Source organism: Oncorhynchus mykiss, chromosome 20, assembly GCF_013265735.2.
Source record: "Oncorhynchus mykiss isolate Arlee chromosome 20, USDA_OmykA_1.1, whole genome shotgun sequence".
Classification (NCBI taxonomy): Eukaryota; Metazoa; Chordata; class Actinopteri; order Salmoniformes; family Salmonidae; genus Oncorhynchus; species Oncorhynchus mykiss.
The window spans coordinates 14351556-14370242 of NC_048584.1; the positions used below are offsets into that span (position 1 = coordinate 14351556).

Sequence of the window (18687 nt, forward strand, 5' to 3'; positions counted from 1 at the left end):
TGGCAATGGAAAAGTCAATGATCGACAGGCATGCAGTTGCTTCTGGCGTCTTTTACTTGCAGCACAACAATAATTAGGCCTTGGCCAGTGCAGTAATTGAATCTATAGTAGGCCAACTCAATTATACACCGTGGAAATTGAAGGGTAAGCTTATGCTACTACAAGAGCAAAAGTGTGTTGACATATTTTCTTTGCTCATAGAACAGTATAAGCAGTTTGAAATGAACTCAGTGACACTCTGACATTGTGTTTGTAAGGGGGTGGGTGGAGGAGGCATGCATACTGCACCCTCTGCACATCAGAAGGGTCCACCAATCGCCTGTCTTGTTTATATTGCCACAACGTGCCAGTTGCCTTTATAAACTCTGGAAGCTCACATAGCAGCCTCACAGAGGGAGTTAGAGCATCTTTGTTGACTGAGAGCAGCAGACCAACACAGCTCAATTTAGTGAAAAGCGTCTGACATTTATTTGCAAATGTATGTTACGTTTATTTATGCAGATCAAACATATTTTTTTGTAGAAAGTCGTAAAGTTTAAAGAGTAGTTTTGTGGCAACTTTGTACATTTTTAGATACTTTAATATTTAACAATGTTTTGGTCCGTCTTCTGCGCAACTTTACTTCTTGCTCCTTTAGTTTGCGAGTCAAGAGCCAAGCGATATGTCATCGGCTGTCCAGATAAATGTGACAAATTTCTATGTCCCCCGATCCCTGCGGACTGTATGGCCGGCGACATCCTTGACCAATGCGACTGCTGTCCGGTTTGTGCGCACGGAGAAGGTGAGGTATGCGGCGGCACGGGGAGACTAGGGGACCCGGAGTGCGGAGAGGGCATGGACTGCTCGATATCGGACGGAATTGGGGTGTCCGCCACAGTAAGGCGTCGGGGCAAAAACGGTGTATGCGTCTGCAAAGGTGCGGACCCGGTGTGCGGCAGTGACGGGGTGTCCTATCGAAACATCTGCGAACTGAAGAGATTGAGTAACCGGGCTCTGAAACTTCAGCAGCCACCGGTCATCTTCATACAGAGAGGAACCTGTGGCAAAGGTATGTGTCCATGTTGGAATTCAACATAATGTATCAAAATCACTCTATGTTATGGTAGACCCATCAGCAAGCATGCACGATGTTGTGCGTAAAACCATAATGTGTAGAAGGTGTAGGCCTAAACCAAATGGAGATGATATTATCCAGTGAATTGGTCTGCGGTAAATTATGCTCCCTAAATAATATGTTGCAAAGAAATGAAATGACTGTAAATATGAAGGTTCAAAGGGAACTGTTTTACTGTAGTGTAGAGCATTTTGGTTGTCAGAATGTATCACAATCATACCCAAATTTAACCGTAGCCTACCAGTCAGCCTACCAGTCAGCCTACCAGTAGACAGAGCTTTAGTGTCTTTAAATGTTTTTCACAAGGAGATAAGTGATGTTAATGAGATCACGTCTAAAAAATATCTCAAGTTGTTAGTTAATAATACATTTTAATGCAGTTGGATTGACATTTCAGTGGTGTGCCTTCATGGCTGTTTTGACTAATTAAGTGACTTGTAAGGCTCCACATGCAGACAGTTTGATCTGAGTTGGCACAAAGCTGGCTGCAAACATCAGCTCTCAGCACTTCAGTACTTCAGTTTAGTGCATCTTATGCCAGAGGTCTTTCATTCCAAAGTCACATTTTATTATATTAATACAGGGTATACCTGTTGAAATCAGACTTTCTTGGGAACTTGGCGTATGCAGTGTAAATAAATTCTGGCTTTCTGCCGATGTGTATAGTTGTGATGCTTGGCCTTGAGGTGTATATATATATCGAAAACACACACACACACACACACACACACAGCTGTGAACACACCATTCACACCTAGATAATTTTGTGGCAGTTGTAACAGCATTCATTAGAAGAAGGTGAGGACCAAGGTGGAGCGTGGTACGTGTTCGTCATTTTTATTTAACTAAACACTGAATAATCAAAACAACAAAGGAACAACCGAAACAGCTCCGTCAGGTGCAAAACACCCTAAACAGAAAATTACCACCCACAACTAACAGTGGGAAAGAGCTACCTCAGTATGGTTCTCAATCAGAGACAACGATAGACAGCTGTCCCTGATTGAGAACCATACCCGGCCAAAAACAAAGAAATACAAAAACATAGAAAAAGGAACATAGAATGCCCACCCTAGTCACACCCTGGCCTAACCAAAATAGAGAATAAAAGCCTCTCTATGGCCAGGGCGTGACAGCAGTTCGTTTTCTGCTACAGTGGAGCCTCTCTGTTACTTGAGCCCTATCAGATTAGACAGACTACAGAGCACAGGAAGGTGAAATCTCAGCTCAGTTTAGCTCCTGTCTGAACATTTGAGTATCCAACTCCTGCTCTCTTCACTCCCTCCTCCTCCTCCCCCTTCTTTTCAACCTCTTCCTCCTCCTTCTCCTCCCTCTCCTAACTTTTGAACACAAAACTCTGTCCCAGATTCTGGGACTCTGTTTCCCCCTTCAGGTCAGAGGACTGGTTTACCTTGATATGAGTTTACCTCACCACCCCAAAAATAGCTGTTTCACTCAATTACCGAGCACAGGACCGCTCAGAGCTGAGTGAGGTCTCCAGGAGTTTCAGCCAAGCCAAAGATCTGGAAGGTCTCTGAGTCACAAGCCGCTTCCACCTGTGATGTCATAGCATCTGGTCCTCATGGAGTCAGTAGATTGTATAACTTCTACCAGATGGATCCAGATCTAGGTCAAATTCTACAGTCATAGAGCCATGTTTTGTCAACCCATTTCTTCATGAGGTGACTCGTTTCGCATATACAGTACGTGTGACTGGCAGACATGGATACAAGATCAACGAAACACTGTAGGTAGAACATTCACTGGGCTGGTGACTTAATACCTTTTGAATGGAAAGAAATGTGAATAAAATCTCCTACCATAACATGTTTTGTACACAACAGATTTAGTTGGTTCAAATCAAATTGGTTTCATTTGTTTTATTTTTTATTTTATTTATTTATTTATTTAATTGGTAGCTAAGGCAACTAATACTTTGTTAATACCTCTTTATTTATTTCTCTTGATGATGCTCTGTCCTCTGTTTGATTGACACGATGGAGATCGCTGTGACAGACCATCTGACAGTGAAAGACCATCGCCCAGACTCTGAAGAGCTGAAGGTTGATCTGAAGGTAGTCCGAGGGTCCAGACTGAAATGCAGCCTGCTACCCAGTGCGTTCGGTAGAGGGAGGAGAGGGGCGGCTTCCGCATGGAAAAACATATGAACCACTGATGTCAAGAGCTCCATGGGAATAACAGTGGATGCTTGACAAGAATGCCCATGTGCGGGGCATGGACACGCAGGTCACATGAATGGGCAGAGATGGATGGGTTATTGATTGATTGACAAGCATTGTTTCAAGGACAAGGGCACAAAGTTAGCCCAGCAGAGGTTTTGATCTTTTGCGAAACGTGGTAGTATTTCAATAGACTCACAGATTCTGCAAGAAATCCCTCAACCATGCAAACAGTTGGAAAGGAAAAATAACTTGTTGAGGTAGATTTATTCCACACAGTTGTCTTAGACGATATCTGCAGTATTAGGTCATTGCAATTACACTTCCTGCCAGCCTCTGTCTTTCTATGTTCTCACTTCACTCAGAGAGTGTGATATGAGAGGGACACATGAGGCCAGACAGCCAGCCAAGCCAAGTGTCAGTGTCATACAGTATAACTGATGGGCACTTCAGTGGGCAAGAATAGACTGGCCATGCCCTATATTCAAGAGACCTGCTAGGGAGAGAAACCCACATCTGTAAGGATAGTGGGATATATTATTTTCTCTCTCTACGTGATACAATTAAAATTTGTTTGTGTGTGTGTGTGTGTTTTTGCGTGTGTGTCAAGAGTTTTCTGATTCCTCTCGCATATCATCCAGAAAATATGTTTATCTTGGATAATAATTCCATTAGGTTTAGCTAACTGATGTCAAAATAACATGCCACAATACTACTTCTGTGTATCTATTTCCCAACCTGCCTGTGTGTCTCTGTTCAATCATGCTGTAGGCATTCAGTGCACCAAAGAGATGGTGTGACTGTTAGTGATTAAGAAAGTCCTCCATTTACAGCATATTCTTTGATCTTTTATCAAATCGGAGGTATTTTCATGTGATTTGATTAAAGGCCGTTTTACATGGCATGCCAGAGTGCATGTCTCGATCTGCAGGTCGGGTCGAGGGATTTTTTTTAGGTCTGTGAAACTCCTTGGACTGAGATAATATTAATGGAGCTGTTAGGACCTGTTGGATCGACACCATGTAGCCAGAAGCTAATACACCACAGTGCAGAGCAAGGAGAATGTCTACCCACCATCCAGCCCTGTGTCTGGCACTATCTAGTGATATTTAAAACCTGAAAGAGATCTTTGGCTGTCCCCATAAGAGAACCCTTTTTGGTTCCATGTAGAACCTTTTTGGTTCCAGGTAGAACCGTTTTGGGTTCCTTGTAGGACCCTTTCCACAGAGGGTTCTACATAGAATCCAAAAGGCTTCTACTTGGAACCAAAAAAGGATTCTCCAATGGTTACAGCCCGAAGAACCCTTTTGTAACCCTTTTTTTCTAAGAGCGCAGGTGTCCGTGTGACTGTCCCTGTTGTTGTGGTTGGGGGTGAATGGGGGAGCTCAGTTCAGCCCATCTGCAGTGCATTATGTTTAGCCTATCATAGGTTGTGTGAGACCAAACCACACCAAATAGGGGTTTTAAAATAACTCTTTCATCAGTTTGCGAGGTGGGTTGGAAAGGTGCTATTTATTAGAAAGAGGAAATGGAGTATAGGCCTAGAGATATTCGTTAACTGGACCGACACAGATCTAAGTGGAAGAGATGAATAACCAAAGGAAAAGGGGTAATTGCAGATGTTTTTGCACGCACTGCATCTGTTCCCTAACCAAAGTTGCGCAAGTTAAAATAAAGTGTTTCGGTTATACAAGTTCAGATTTGAGTCACTTCCTGAGTTTTATAAGCTCGGTGAGGAGATCAGAAGACGGACCATGCTGTACAATATCGAGCCTCAAAGCGGATCTTCCAATTTCCCTATTTCAGGTTGATCTGGATTCTGTCCCTCACACTACCCTTGTGGATGTTATCAATAGAGTTGTTTATACAGTATAGTGATGATCGGAGGCCAAATGTGCTCTTAACGGTTGTTTATAAAAGTTTATACCATGGCATTGCTGAATACTTGTTGGCTTGAAAGGCATTATAGAGCGTGCATTATTTCCCGATAACGCACAATATATTTGCATGGTATAATTCAATGGCTATAGTTCATTCTTACATATTCTATCTTTGAGCTACTTTAAAGATGCTGAATTAAAATCATAATTGGCTGAATTCGATTTTCACAATGGCAAGCCAGGACTGATGGTTTGGTTAGCTAAAATATCAAGTCTGTTTGTTTGGTTACCATGGCATTACTGCCATGGTACTGTAGCTATCTAGTAAACTTGCTACCTACTTTAGTGGATGTTGAACACATTTCTAGCGGGGCTCTGTGTGTTCTCTTGAAAATAATGCAACTCCGTGGAAGGTCAGTTCCACTCCACTAGCGCGTCGTGGAACACACCTCCCACTTAATTCATTATTTTCCAGAGAACGCATAGCCTCTGATTATCTCTTACATATTGTAGAGTATACAATATTGGATATACAGTTGAAGTTGGAAGTTTACATACACTTCGGTTAGAGTCACTAAAACTAGTTTTTCAACCACTCCACAAATTTCTTGTTAACAAATTATAGTTTTGGCAAGTCGGTTAGGACATCTATTTTGTGCATGACACAAGTAATTTTTCAACAATTGTTTCCAGACAGATTATTTCACTTATAATTCACTGTATCACAATTCCAGTGGGTCAGAAGTTTACACTAAATTGACTGTGGCTTCAAACAGCTTGAAAAATTCCAGAAAATGATGTCAGGGTTTGACATCATTTGAGTCAATTGGAGGTGTACCTGTGAATGTATTTCAAGGCCTACCTTCAAACTCAGTGCCTCTTTGCTTGACATCTTGAGAAAATCAAAAGAAATCAGCCAAGACTTCAGAAAAACAATTGTAGACCTCCAAAAGTCTGGTTCATCCTTGGGAGCAATTTCCAAACGCCTGAAGGTACCACGTTCATCTGTACAAACAATTGTATGCAAGTATAAACACCATGGGACCACGCAGCCGTCATACCGCTCAGGAAGGAGACATTTCTGTCTTCTAGAGATTAACGTACATTGGTGCGAAAAGTGCAAATCAATCCTAGAACAACAGCAAAGGACCTTGGGAAGATGCTGGAGGAAACAGGTACAAAAGTATCTATATCCACAGTAAAACGAGTCCTATATCGACATAACCTGAAAGGCCGCTCAGCAAGGAGGAAGCTACTGCTCCAAAACCGCCATAAAAAAGTCTGACTACAGTTTGCAACTGCACATGGGGACAAAGATCGTACATTTGGAGAAATGTCCTCTGGTCTGGTGAAACTGTTTGGCCATAATGACCTTCGTTATGTTTGGAGGAAAAAGGGGGAGGCTTGCAAGCCGAAGAACACCATCCCAACCGTGAAGCACGGGGGTGGCAGCATCATGTTGTGGGGGTGCTTTGCTGCAGGATGGACTGGTGTACTTCACAAAATAGATGGCATCATGAGGTAGGAAATTATGTGGATATATTGAAGCAACATCTCAAGACATGGCTTAAGGGCAACAAAGGCAAGCTATTGAAGCGGCCATCACAAAGCCCTGACCTCAGTCCAATAGAACATTTGTGGGCAGAACTGAAAAAGCGTGTGCGAGCAAGGAGGCCTACAAACCTGACCCAGTTACACCAGCTCTCTCTGGAGGAATGGGCAAAAATTCCCCCAACTTATTGTGGGAAGCTTGTGGAAGGCTACCTGAAACGTTTGACCCAAGTTAAAAAATTTAAAGGCAATGCCACCAAATACTAATTGAGTGTATGTAAACTTCTGACCCACTGGGAATGTGATGAAAGAAATAAAAGCTGAAAGAAATAATTTCACATTCTTATAATAAAGTGTTGATCCTAACTGAACTAAGACAGGGAATTTTTACTTTGATTAAATGTCAGGAATGGAGAAACTGAGTATAAATGTATTTGGCGAAGGTGTGTGTAAAACTTCCGACTACAACTGTTTCGACAGTACCAGTCAAAGGTTTGGACACACCACTCATTCAAGGGTTTTTCATTGTAGAATAATAGTGAAGACATCAAAACTATGAAATAACACATGGAATCATGTAGTAACCAAAAAAGTGTTAAACAAATCAAAATATATTTTATATTCCAGATTCTTTAAAGTAGCCACCTTTTGCCTTGATGCAGCTCTGCACACGCTTGGCATTCTCTCAACCAGCTTTACTTTGAATTATTTTCCAACAGTCTTGAAGGAGTTCCCACATATGCTGAGCACTTGGCTGATTTTCCTTCACGCTGTGGTCCAACTCAACCCAAACTTTGAATTCTAAATAAATCACAGACACTGTCACCAGCAAAGCACCCCCTCACCATCACACCTCCTCCTCCATGCTTCATGGTGGGAACCACACATGCAGAGATCCTCCGTTCACCTACTCTGCATCTCATAGACTCATTAGACCAAACAACAGATTTCCACCGGTGTGTCCATTGCTCATGTTTCTTGGCCCAAGCAAGTCTCTTCTTCTTATTGGTGTCCTTTAGTGATGGTTTCTTTGCAGCAATTTGACCATGAAGGCCTGATTCACGCAGTCTCCTCTGAACAGTTGATGTTGACATGTGTCTGTTAATTGACCTCTGTGAAGCATATATTTGCGCTGAAATCTGAGGTGCAGCTAACTCTAATGAATTTATCCTCTGCAGCCGAGGTAACTCTGGGTCTTCCTTTCCTGTGGCGGTCCTCATAAGATCCATTTACATCATAGCGCTTGATGGTTTTTGTGACTGAACTCAAAGATTTTTTTTGAAATTTTCCAGATTAACTGACCTTCATGTCTTAAATTCATGATGGACTGTCTTTTCTCATTGCTTATTTAAGCTGTTCTTGCCATAATATGGACTTGGTCTTTTACCAAATAGGGTTGTCTTCTGTATACCACTCCTACCTTGTCACAACGCAACTGATTGACTAAAATGCATTAAGAAGGAAATAAATTCCACAAATGAACTTTTAACAAGGCACACCTGTTAATTGAAATGCATTCCAGGTGACTTCCAGTTGACTGGCTGAGAGAATGCCAAGAGTGTGCAAAGCTGCATCAAGGAAAAGGGTGGCTACTTTAAAAAATGTAGAATATAAAATATGTTTTGATTTGTTTAACACTTTTTTGGTTACTACTTGATTCCATATGTGTTATTTCATAGTTTAGATGTATTCATTATTATTCTACAATGTAGAAAATAGTTAAAATAAAAACCCTTGAATGAGCAGGTGTCCAAACTTTTGACTGGTGCTCTCTCTATATATACACATATATATTCAGAAAGTATTCATATGTCTTGACTTTTTCCACATTGTCTTACATTACAGCCTTATTCTAAAAATAGTGTTTTTTCCTCATCAATTTACACACAATACCCCATAGTGACAAAGCAAAAACAGGTTTTTAGAATTTCTTGCAAATGTATAAAAAAAATGTAAAACTGAAATGTCAAATTTCAGACCCTTTACTCAGTGTTACGCACGCCTCTATGAAGAGGAACGCAACACCCTGCTACAACTAAACTCTCTGTGAAGTGAAAGGTATGGACTGTAGGTGCGAGTAAGGATGACAACAGGCAGAATGTGGTACCGTTTACAAGGACTTTATTCCTTTACACGGTAATATGGGGAAAAGGGGCTGGACGGAACCAAAGCAAAGAAAGTAAATCTCAAAGCCCCCCCTCTCCTATCTTACCTGCCTACCTACTACTTACCTAATTTAGCACCACCTGGTGCCCTAACCAAAATACAGGGGGTGGTCCGCCCAGGTCTTACCTAGTGTGCCTAGACAGTGAATATACTACGGGTATATGTATGCCCGCGGGCCTCTTGCCTAAACACTCCCAAGGTGCCTTCCCCTTTCCCCCCGGGAACAAATGAAACAGAATATTAAACAATTTCACAAACAAACTAAGAAACAAAGGACATCAAATAAGCTCTACCTGAGCAACAAACTCACAGAACATACCAACTCTCAGCAATGAACTCCCAGCGAAATCAACCTCTAGCAAAATCTCTCTATCACAATCAATCGCTCTGCAATGACCTCCCAGCAAATCTCTCTCAGTAATCCCTACCTCCAAAATCTCTAACAAATCTCTCTAGCAAAAATCTCTCTCTCCTGAACAGAACACGGGCTTTTATATAGCTTCAGATTGAATGTGTAACTGGAGACAGCTGTGTCTTGACGAGGAGGCGGGGTCAGCTCTCCAATTAGCCCTGGAGTCGACCAATCAGCTGTTTGAGGGATTTCAGGAAGCCATTTCCTGAAATAAAACACATGCAAATACACAAACTACAAACACATAAACTGGGGAACGTAACACTCAGTACTTTGTTGAAGCACCTTTGTCAGCGATTACAGTCTCGAGACTTCTTGGGTATGACGCTACAAAGTTGGCACACCTGTATTTGGGGAGTTTCTCACATTCTTCTCTGCAGATCCTCTCAAGCTCTGTCTGGTTGGATGGGGAGCGTCGCTGCACAGCTATTTTCAAGTCTCTCCAGAGATGTTCGATCGTGTTCAAGTCCAGGCTCTGGCTGGAACACTCAAGGACATTCGGAGACTTGTCCCGAAGCCATTCCTGAGTTGTCTTTGTGCTTAGGGTCGTTGTCCTGTTTGAAAGTCCATGTCTGATCGCTCATGTCTGAGGTCCTGGGCGCTCTGGAGCAAGCTTTTCATCACAGATCTCTCTCTACTTTGCTCCGTTCATCTTTCCCTTGATCCTGGCTAGTCTCCCAGTCCCTGCCACTGAAAAACATCCCCACAGCATGATGCTGCCACCACCATGCTTCACAGTAGGGGTGATGCCAGGTTTCCTGCAGATGTGACGCTTGGCATTCAGGCCAATGTGTTCAATCCTGGTTTCATCAGACCAGAGAATCTTGTTTCTCATGGTCTGAGAGTCCTTTAGGTGCCTTTTGGCAAACTCCAAGCAGGCTGTCCTGTTCCTTTTACTGAAGAATGGTTTCTGTCGGGCCACTCTACCATATTGGCCTGATTGGTGGAGTCCTGCAGAGATGGTTGTCCTTCTGGAAGATTCTCCCATCTCCACATAGGAACTCTAGAGCTCTGTCAGAGTGACCATTGGGTTCTTGGTCACCTCCCTGACCAAGGCCCTTCTCCTCTGATTGCTCAGTTTGACCGAGCGGCCAGCTCTATGGAGAGTCTTGGTGGTTCCAAACTTATTCCATTTAAGAATGATGGAGGCCACTGTATTCTTGGGGATATTCAATGCTGCAAAAATGTTTTGGTACCCTTCCCCAGATCGGTGCCTCAACACAATCCTCAGGTGTGTGCCTTTCCAAATCATGTCCAATCTATTGAATTTACCACAGGTGGACTCCAATCAAGTTGGAGAAACATCTTAAGGATGATCAATGGAAACAGGATGCACCTGAGCTCAATTTCGAGCCTCATAGCAAAGGGTCTGAATACTTATGTAAATAAGGTATTTCTATATATATATATTTTTTTTTTTATAAATGTGCAAACATTTATAAAAACCTGTTTTCGCTTTGTCATTATGGGGTATTGTGTGTAGATTGATGAGGAAAATGTATTTAATACATTTTAGAATGAGGCTGTAACATAACAAAATGTGGAAAAGGTTAAGGGGTCTAAATACTTTCTGAATGAACTGTGTGTGTGTGTGTGTGTATATATATATATATATATATATATATATATATATATATATATATATATATATATATATATATATATATATATATATATAGTTTAGTGCTCAGACTTTGAACAAACATTTTATACAGATAGAGTAGATTGGTCTAGTCCAAGCCAAAATATTAATTTCCCCCCAGAAATGAGATACCCTCTAATATCAGGGCTTGAGGCAACATGGTATAACCCTGAACTAATACCCCTGCATGTATTTGATGTTATATTAATAGTGTGTTTCTGGAATGTTTTCCAGGACAGGAGAATCCAGACAGTCTGCGCCACAGATATAACTTCATCGCTGATGTGGTGGAGGAGATCGCTCCCGCTGTGGTTCATATTGAACTGTACCGCAAGTAAGGACCTCCCCTCTACACACACACACACACACCGACACACACGCGCGCGCACACACACACACACACCGACACACGCGCACACACACACACCGACACACGCGCACACACACACACCGACACACACGCACACACACACACACACACACACACACACACACACACACACACACACACACACACACACACACACACACACACACACACACACTGACCACAGTAGATTTACAGGTATCTGGGCCATATTCATAAAGCGTCTCCAAGTTCGAATGCTGATCAAGGATTAGGTCCTCCGTATCTTATTCATTATCATTTAAAAGTCACAACTGATCCTATATCAGCACTGCTATACTCTGAGACACTTTGTGAATACGGGCTCAGGTATCCGATGCTGTTTTTCGCAGTAAAACTTATGACAACAAAGTTACCAAATATTACCCTAATCAATTATATTGCGGTGGAGGGAGTGTTAGACAAATAAATACCTATATTTAGTACTTTAGATGTCAGGCCAGATCTTGCACAGCTGTTAACATAGTTGTCTGCCTGACAAAGTGGATCCTGTTGTAGCCATAAGGAGACAAACATGCTCCCCGGCCCTCCTGTTAATAAACACATCATCGGGTCATTTGTTCAAGTGATCTTCAAGAGGAATTGCCATGAGCAAAATCCCGGTGTATGTTTGGCAGTAGTAGCATGTGGTCTCCTCATGAACATGTGGACTTACACATTTTGCAGAACAGTTCTTCTACTTGTACGTGTTTTAGGTGCAAACAGATGAATAATGGTTCCCTGTTTCCCCGTCTCACCTTGTCTCTCTGTCTCACCCTGTGTCTCCCTGTCTCACCCTCTGTCCCCCTGTCTCACCTCCTCTCTCTGTCTCACCCTGTGTCTCCCTGTCTCACCCTCTGTCCTCCTGTCTCACACTCTGTCTCCTGTCTGTCCTCTCCCCAGGATGGTGTTCTCTAAGCGTGAGGTGGCGGTGGCCAGCGGCTCTGGCTTCGTGGTGTCGGAGGACGGCTTGATTGTGACCAACGCCCACGTGGTGGCCAATAAGCACCGGGTGAAGGTGGAGCTGAAGAGTGGCGCCACCTTCGACGCCAAGATCACAGACGTGGACGAGAAGGCAGACATTGCCCTCATCAAGATCGACACCCCGGTAAGGCCTGTTACCTCTCTCGATGCCTCTCTTCTCCAGCCATCTCTGAATGCACTGGTGCTTATTCTTTTCTTTTTTTTTACAAGCTCTTCTGTTTACCTCAACCTCGCTTATCTCTCTCTCTTTAACTCCCTCCTTCCGTATCTAGCTCGCCATGTTGATCTCGCTCGCGCACTTGCCCTCTCCATCTCTTTCTCTGAGATGGCGCCAGAGAACAGGAATGAGAGGTTAAGAGCGGCTATGAACGGAGTAGACAAATAACATAAGTCTTTTTTAGATAGTCTTTCATCTGCCAACACAGACTGGATTAATTTATTTATGGCCGACAAATTCCTGCATGAAAAAATGGTCTTCATAACATTCTTGGAGCAGGCCAGGTTTAATATATTTGCATGGCGGTATTGTTGATATAGGGCGCCTCAGCAACGAACATTATTAATTGTAAAAACGGTGAAAAACGTTCACGAGTAGGAGGGTTTTTTTGTGCTATGATTTAGATGTAATTGACTGTTTTTAGCCTTGCCAGCACACGCTACCGCCCTCCTGAAGTCTATTACCAGTCAGCACCACATGAAAGCTAGCTATTTGCTGGTAGAAAACACTTCAGGCTGAAGAGTAAGTTTCACACATCCCCATGTGTTAAACGTGCGTGCATGTGCATGTGTGGGGGGTGTGTCAGGCTTCTTTCTGTGCCACCTTGCTGTCAATCCTCTCAGGCCTCTGGCTTATTCCTGGATGCTGCTTGATAGCTTGTCACTTTTTATGTGGCAACTGCAAGTTTCAACATCATAAATACACTTCTGACAGTTTTTTTTCTTCATCATGTGTCTTTGATAAAGTCTGAGCATGGACAGTGTGTTTTTCTTCTCCCATAATGACTTCAAGTCTCTTTAATAGTTAGGAACTGTTCCACTGTTCTCAGTTAACATATCGTACAGTATTAGTTCTGGAGGCCTGTAAGTTCCAGATATCATCTGACCCTTAGAGGCCTAAATTGTTGAAAGTCATTAAATGACAATTACACTGTAATAACCCCACCATAAACACAGAAAGAACCATTAGGAGTGACTGAACCCTTCCAGACGAAGTGACCAAACTCCCTGACCCTGTCCTGGAGCACGAGGTTGGAAAGAGGTAATGGCGTTTGGTGTAATGGCGGTTGCAGGTCTGTGTCCACTTGGGCCACGGTGGTAGCTAGCCTGCAGTTCGTCCTAAAAGCGGCGCCGGAGCCACACAGACGCACCCTGCTGGGCGGGTATCTGCGTGTGCCTTTGTTTTGCTCGCTGCTCCTCTTTCCATCACGTCAGAGGATGAGTCGGCGCAAGCTTCGGCGGCGTCAATGGACAGGCAGTAAAAGAGAAATGGTCTCCTGTTGGCAACAAGGACATGACGATGTTTCTCTGTGTCTCTTGCTTAGTGTCTGACGGACTAAATGGCTGAGTGGATCTGGGTCATGGCGGTGCTAATCGCCAGTGTTCTATCCACACCTTCTGGGCATGTGCAAACAGAAAGCTGGACCTCTCTCTTGTCTTGACTTGAATAACCCTAGATGGAACTAGGTTTTGCTGTTACTGTATTATAATTAAATGGATTGCCTGGAATACAGTGCATTGTGAAATTATCCCCCCCCCCCCCCCCCCGGCATTTTTTGCTATTTTGTTGCCTTACAACCTGGAATTAAAACGATTTTGGGGGGGGTTTGGTATCATTTGATTTACACAACATGCCTACCACATTGAGGATGCAAAATATTTTTTATTGTGAAACAAACAAGAAATATGACAAAAAAACTGAAAACTTGAGCATGCATAACTATTCACCCCCCCCCCCCCCCCCCCAAAGTCAATACTTTGTAGAGCCACCTTTTGCAGCAATTACAGCTGCAAGTCTCTTGGGATATTTCTCTATATGCTTGGCACAACTAGCCACTGGGATTTTTGCCCATTCTTCAAGGCAAAACTGCTCCAACTCCTTCAAGTTGGATGGGTTCCGCTGGTGTACAGCAATCTTTAAGTCATACCACAGATTCTTAATTGGATTGAGGTCTGGGCTTTCACTAGGCCATTACCAGACATTTAAATGTTTCCCCTTAAACCACTTGAGTATTGCTTTAGCAGTATGCTTAGGGTCATTGTCCTGCTGGAAGGTGAACCTCCGTCCCAGTCTCAAATCTCTGGAAGACTGAAGCAGGTTTCCCTCAAGAATTTCCCTGTAATTTAGCACCATCCATCATTCCTTCAATTCTGACCAGTTTCCCAGTCCTTGCCGATGAAAAACATCCCCACATCATGATGCTGCCACCACCATGCTTCACTGTGGGGATGGTGTTCTCGAGGTGATGAGAGGTGGTGGGTTTGTGCCAGACATAGCGTTTTCCTTGATGGCCAAAAATATAAATTTTAGTCTCATCTTGTTACGGTGAGTGAATGAGGACCCAAAAGCGAACTAACTTAAACAGAGCTTCTTTAATAACCAAACGTAGGTAGGCTCAGATAGACCGGCAGATTCCGACAGGACAGGACAAGGTTACAGCAAACATGACGATAGTCTGGCTCAGGCATGAAACACAACAAACAAGAATCCGACAAGGACAGGAACAAAAACAGAGAGAGATATAGGGGACTAATCAGAGGGAAAAGGGGAACAGGTGGGAGAAGGGGTGACGAGGTAGTCAAGAGGAGACAAGGAACAGCTGGGGGAAAGCGGGGGAGAAAAGGTAACCTAATACGACCAGCAGAGGGAGACAGGGTGAAAGGAAAGGACAGAAAGACACAACATGACAATACATGACAGTACCCCCCCACTCACCGAGCGCCTCCTGGCGCACTCGAGGAGGAAACCTGGCGGCAACGGAGGAAATCCTCGATCAGCGCACGGTCCAGCACGTCCCGAGAGGGAACCCAACTCCTCTCCTCAGGACCGTACCCCTCCCAATCAACGAGGTACTGGTGACCACGGCCCCGAGGACGCATGTCCAAAATCCTGCGGACCCTGTAGATGGGTGCGCCCTCGACAAGGATGGGGGGGGGGGGAGAGACGAGCGGGGGCGCGAAGAACGGGCTTAATACAGGAGACATGGAAGACCGGGTGGACGCGACGAAGGTATCGCGGAAGAAGAAGTCGAACTGCGACAGGATTAATGACCCGAGAAATACGGAACGGACCAATGAACCGCGGGGTCAACTTGCGAGAAGCCGTCTTAAGGGGAAGGTTCTGAGTGGAGAGCCAAACTCTCTGACCGCGACAATATCTAGGACTCTTAGTTCTACGCTTATTAGCAGCCCTCACAGTCTGCGTCCTATAACGGCAAAGTGCAGACCTGACCCTCTTCCAGGTGCGCTCGCAACGTTGGACAAAAGCCTGAGCGGAGGGGACGCTGGACTCGGCGAACTGAGATGAGAACAGCGGAGGCTGGTACCCGAGGCTACTCTGAAAAGGAGATAGCCCGGTCGCAGACGAAGGAAGCGAGTTGTGGGCGTATTCTGCCCAGGGGAGCTGTTCTGACCAAGACGCAGGGTTGCGAAAAGAAAGACTGCGTAAGATGCGACCAATAGTCTGATTGGCCCGTTCTGCTTGACCGTTAGACTGGGGGTGAAAGCCGGAAGAGAGACTGACGGAAGCCCCAATCAAACGGCAAAACTCCCTCCAAAATTGAGACGTGAATTGCGGACCTCTGTCCGAAACGACGTCTGACGGAAGGCCATGAATTCTGAAAACATTCTCGATGATGATTTGTGCCGTCTCTTTAGCAGAAGGAAGCTTAGCAAGGGGAATGAAATGCGCCGCCTTAGAGAACCTATCGACAACCGTAAGAATAACAGTCTTCCCCGCTGACGAAGGCAGTCCGGTGACAAAATCTAAGGCGATGTGAGACCACGGTCGAGAGGGAATGGGAAGCGGCCTGAGACGGCCGGCAGGAGGGGAGTTACCGGACTTAGTCTGCGCGCAGACCGAACAAGCAGCCACGAAACGACGTGTGTCATGCTCCCGGGTGGGCCACCAAAAACGCTGGCGAATGGAAGCAAGCGTACCCCGAACGCCAGGGTGGCCGGCTAACTTGGCAGAGTGAGCCCACTGAAGAACGGCCAGACGAGTAGGAACGGGAACGAAAAGAAGGTTCCTAGGACAAGCGCGCGGCGACGGAGTGTGAGTGAGCGCTTGCTTTACCTGCCTCTCAATTCCCCAGACAGTCAACCCGACAACACGCCCCTCAGGGAGAATCCCCTCGGGGTCAGTGGAGGCTACTGAAGAACTGAAGAGACGAGATAAAGCATCAGGCTTGGTGTTCTTAGAGCCCGGACGATAAGAAATCACGAACTCGAAACGAGCGAAAAACAGCGCCCAACGCGCCTGACGCGCATTAAGTCGTTTGGCAGAACGGATGTACTCAAGGTTCCTATGGTCAGTCCAAACGACAAAAGGAACGGTCGCCCCCTCCAACCACTGTCGCCATTCGCCTAGGGCTAACCGGATGGCGAGCAGTTCGCGGTTTCCCACATCATAGTTACGTTCCGACGGCGACAGGCGATGAGAAAAATACGCGCATGGGTGGACCTTGTCGTCAGAGAGGGAGCGCTGAGAAAGAATGGCTCCCACGCCCACCTCTGACGCGTCAACCTCGACAACGAACTGTCTAGAGACGTCAGGTGTAACAAGGATAGGAGCGGATGTAAAACGATTCTTGAGGAGATCAAAAGCTCCCTGGGCGGAAACGGACCACTTAAAGCACGTCTTGACAGAAGTAAGGGCTGTGAGAGGAGCTGCCACCTGACCGAAATTACGGATGAAACGACGATAGAAGTTCGCGAAGCCGAGAAAGCGCTGCAGCTCGACGCGTGACTTAGGGGCGGGCCAATCAATGACAGCTTGGACCTTAGCGGGATCCATCTTAATGCCTTCAGCGGAAATAACAGAACCGAGAAATGTGACGGAGGAGGCATGAAAAGTGCACTTCTCAGCCTTCACAAAAAGACAATTCTCTAAAAGGCGCTGGAGGACACGTCGAACGTGCTGAAGATGAATCTGGAGTGACGGTGAAAAAATCAGGATATCGTCAAGGTAAACGAAAACAAAGATGTTCAGCATGTCTCTCAGGACATCATTGACTAATGCCTGAAAGACAGCAGGAGCGTTAGCGAGGCCGAAAGGAAGAACCCGGTATTCAAAGTGCCCTAACGGAGTGTTAAACGCCGTCTTCCACTCGTCCCCCTCCCTGATGCGCACGAGATGGTAAGCGTTACGAAGGTCCAACTTAGTGAAAAACCTGGCTCCCTGCAGGATCTCGAAGGCTGAAGACATAAGAGGAAGCGGATAACGATTCTTAACTGTTATGTCATTCAGCCCTCGATAATCTATGCAGGGGCGCAGAGACCCGTCCTTCTTCTTGACAAAAAAAAACCCCGCTCCGGCGGGAGAGGAGGAGGGGACTATGGTACCGGCGTCAAGAGCTACAGACAAATAATCCTCGAGAGCCTTACGTTCGGGAGCCGACAGAGAGTATAGTCTACCCCGGGGGGGAGTGGTTCCCGGAAGGAGATCAATACTACAATCATACGACCGGTGTGGAGGAAGAGAGGTGGCCCTGGACCGACTGAACACCGTGCGCAGATCGTGATATTCCTCCGGCACCCCTGTCAAATCACCAGGCTCCACCTGTTAAGAAGAGACAGTGGATACATGAGGGATAGCAGACATTAAACATTTCACATGACAAGAGACGTTCCAGGAGAGGATAGAATTACTAGACCAATTAATGGAAGGATTATGACAAACTAGCCAGGGATGGCCCAAAGCAACAGGTGTAAAAGGTGAACGAAAAATCAAAAAAGAAATGGTTTCGCTATGATTACCAGAAACAGTGAGGGTTAAAGGTAGCGTCTCACGCTGAATCCTGGGGAGAGGACTACCATCAAGGGCGAACAAGGCCGTGGACTCCCTTAACTGTCTGAGAGGAATGTCATGTTCCCGAGCCCAGGTCTCGTCCATAAAACAGCCCTCCGCCCCAGAGTCTATTAAGGCACTGCAGGAAGCTGACGAACCGGTCCAGCGTAGATGGACCGACAAGGTAGTGCAGGATCTTGAAGGAGAGACAGGAGTAGTAGCGCTCACCAGTAGCCCTCCGCTTACTGATGAGCTCTGGCTTTTACTGGACATGAAGTGACAAAATGACCAGCAGAACCGCAATAGAGACAGAGGCGGTTGGTGATTCTCCGTTCCCTCTCCTTAGTCGAGATGCGGATACCTCCCAGC

The 18687-nt window shown here is 45.1% G+C and overlaps 1 protein-coding gene across 1 annotated transcript in view; it reads left to right on the top strand.

Moving 5' to 3' along the window:
* The first annotated feature begins 362 nt into the window (after nt 1-362).
* LOC110499019 (serine protease HTRA1B) overlaps nt 363-18687 on the top strand; it is a 30782-nt gene continuing 12457 nt past the window's right edge. The window contains exons 1-3 of the mRNA XM_021575829.2: nt 363-1048; nt 11180-11279; nt 12234-12438. Of these exons, the coding sequence (XP_021431504.2) occupies nt 592-1048; nt 11180-11279; nt 12234-12438 (762 nt within the window). The 5' untranslated portion in view covers nt 363-591. The remainder of the gene's footprint in view (nt 1049-11179; nt 11280-12233; nt 12439-18687) is intronic.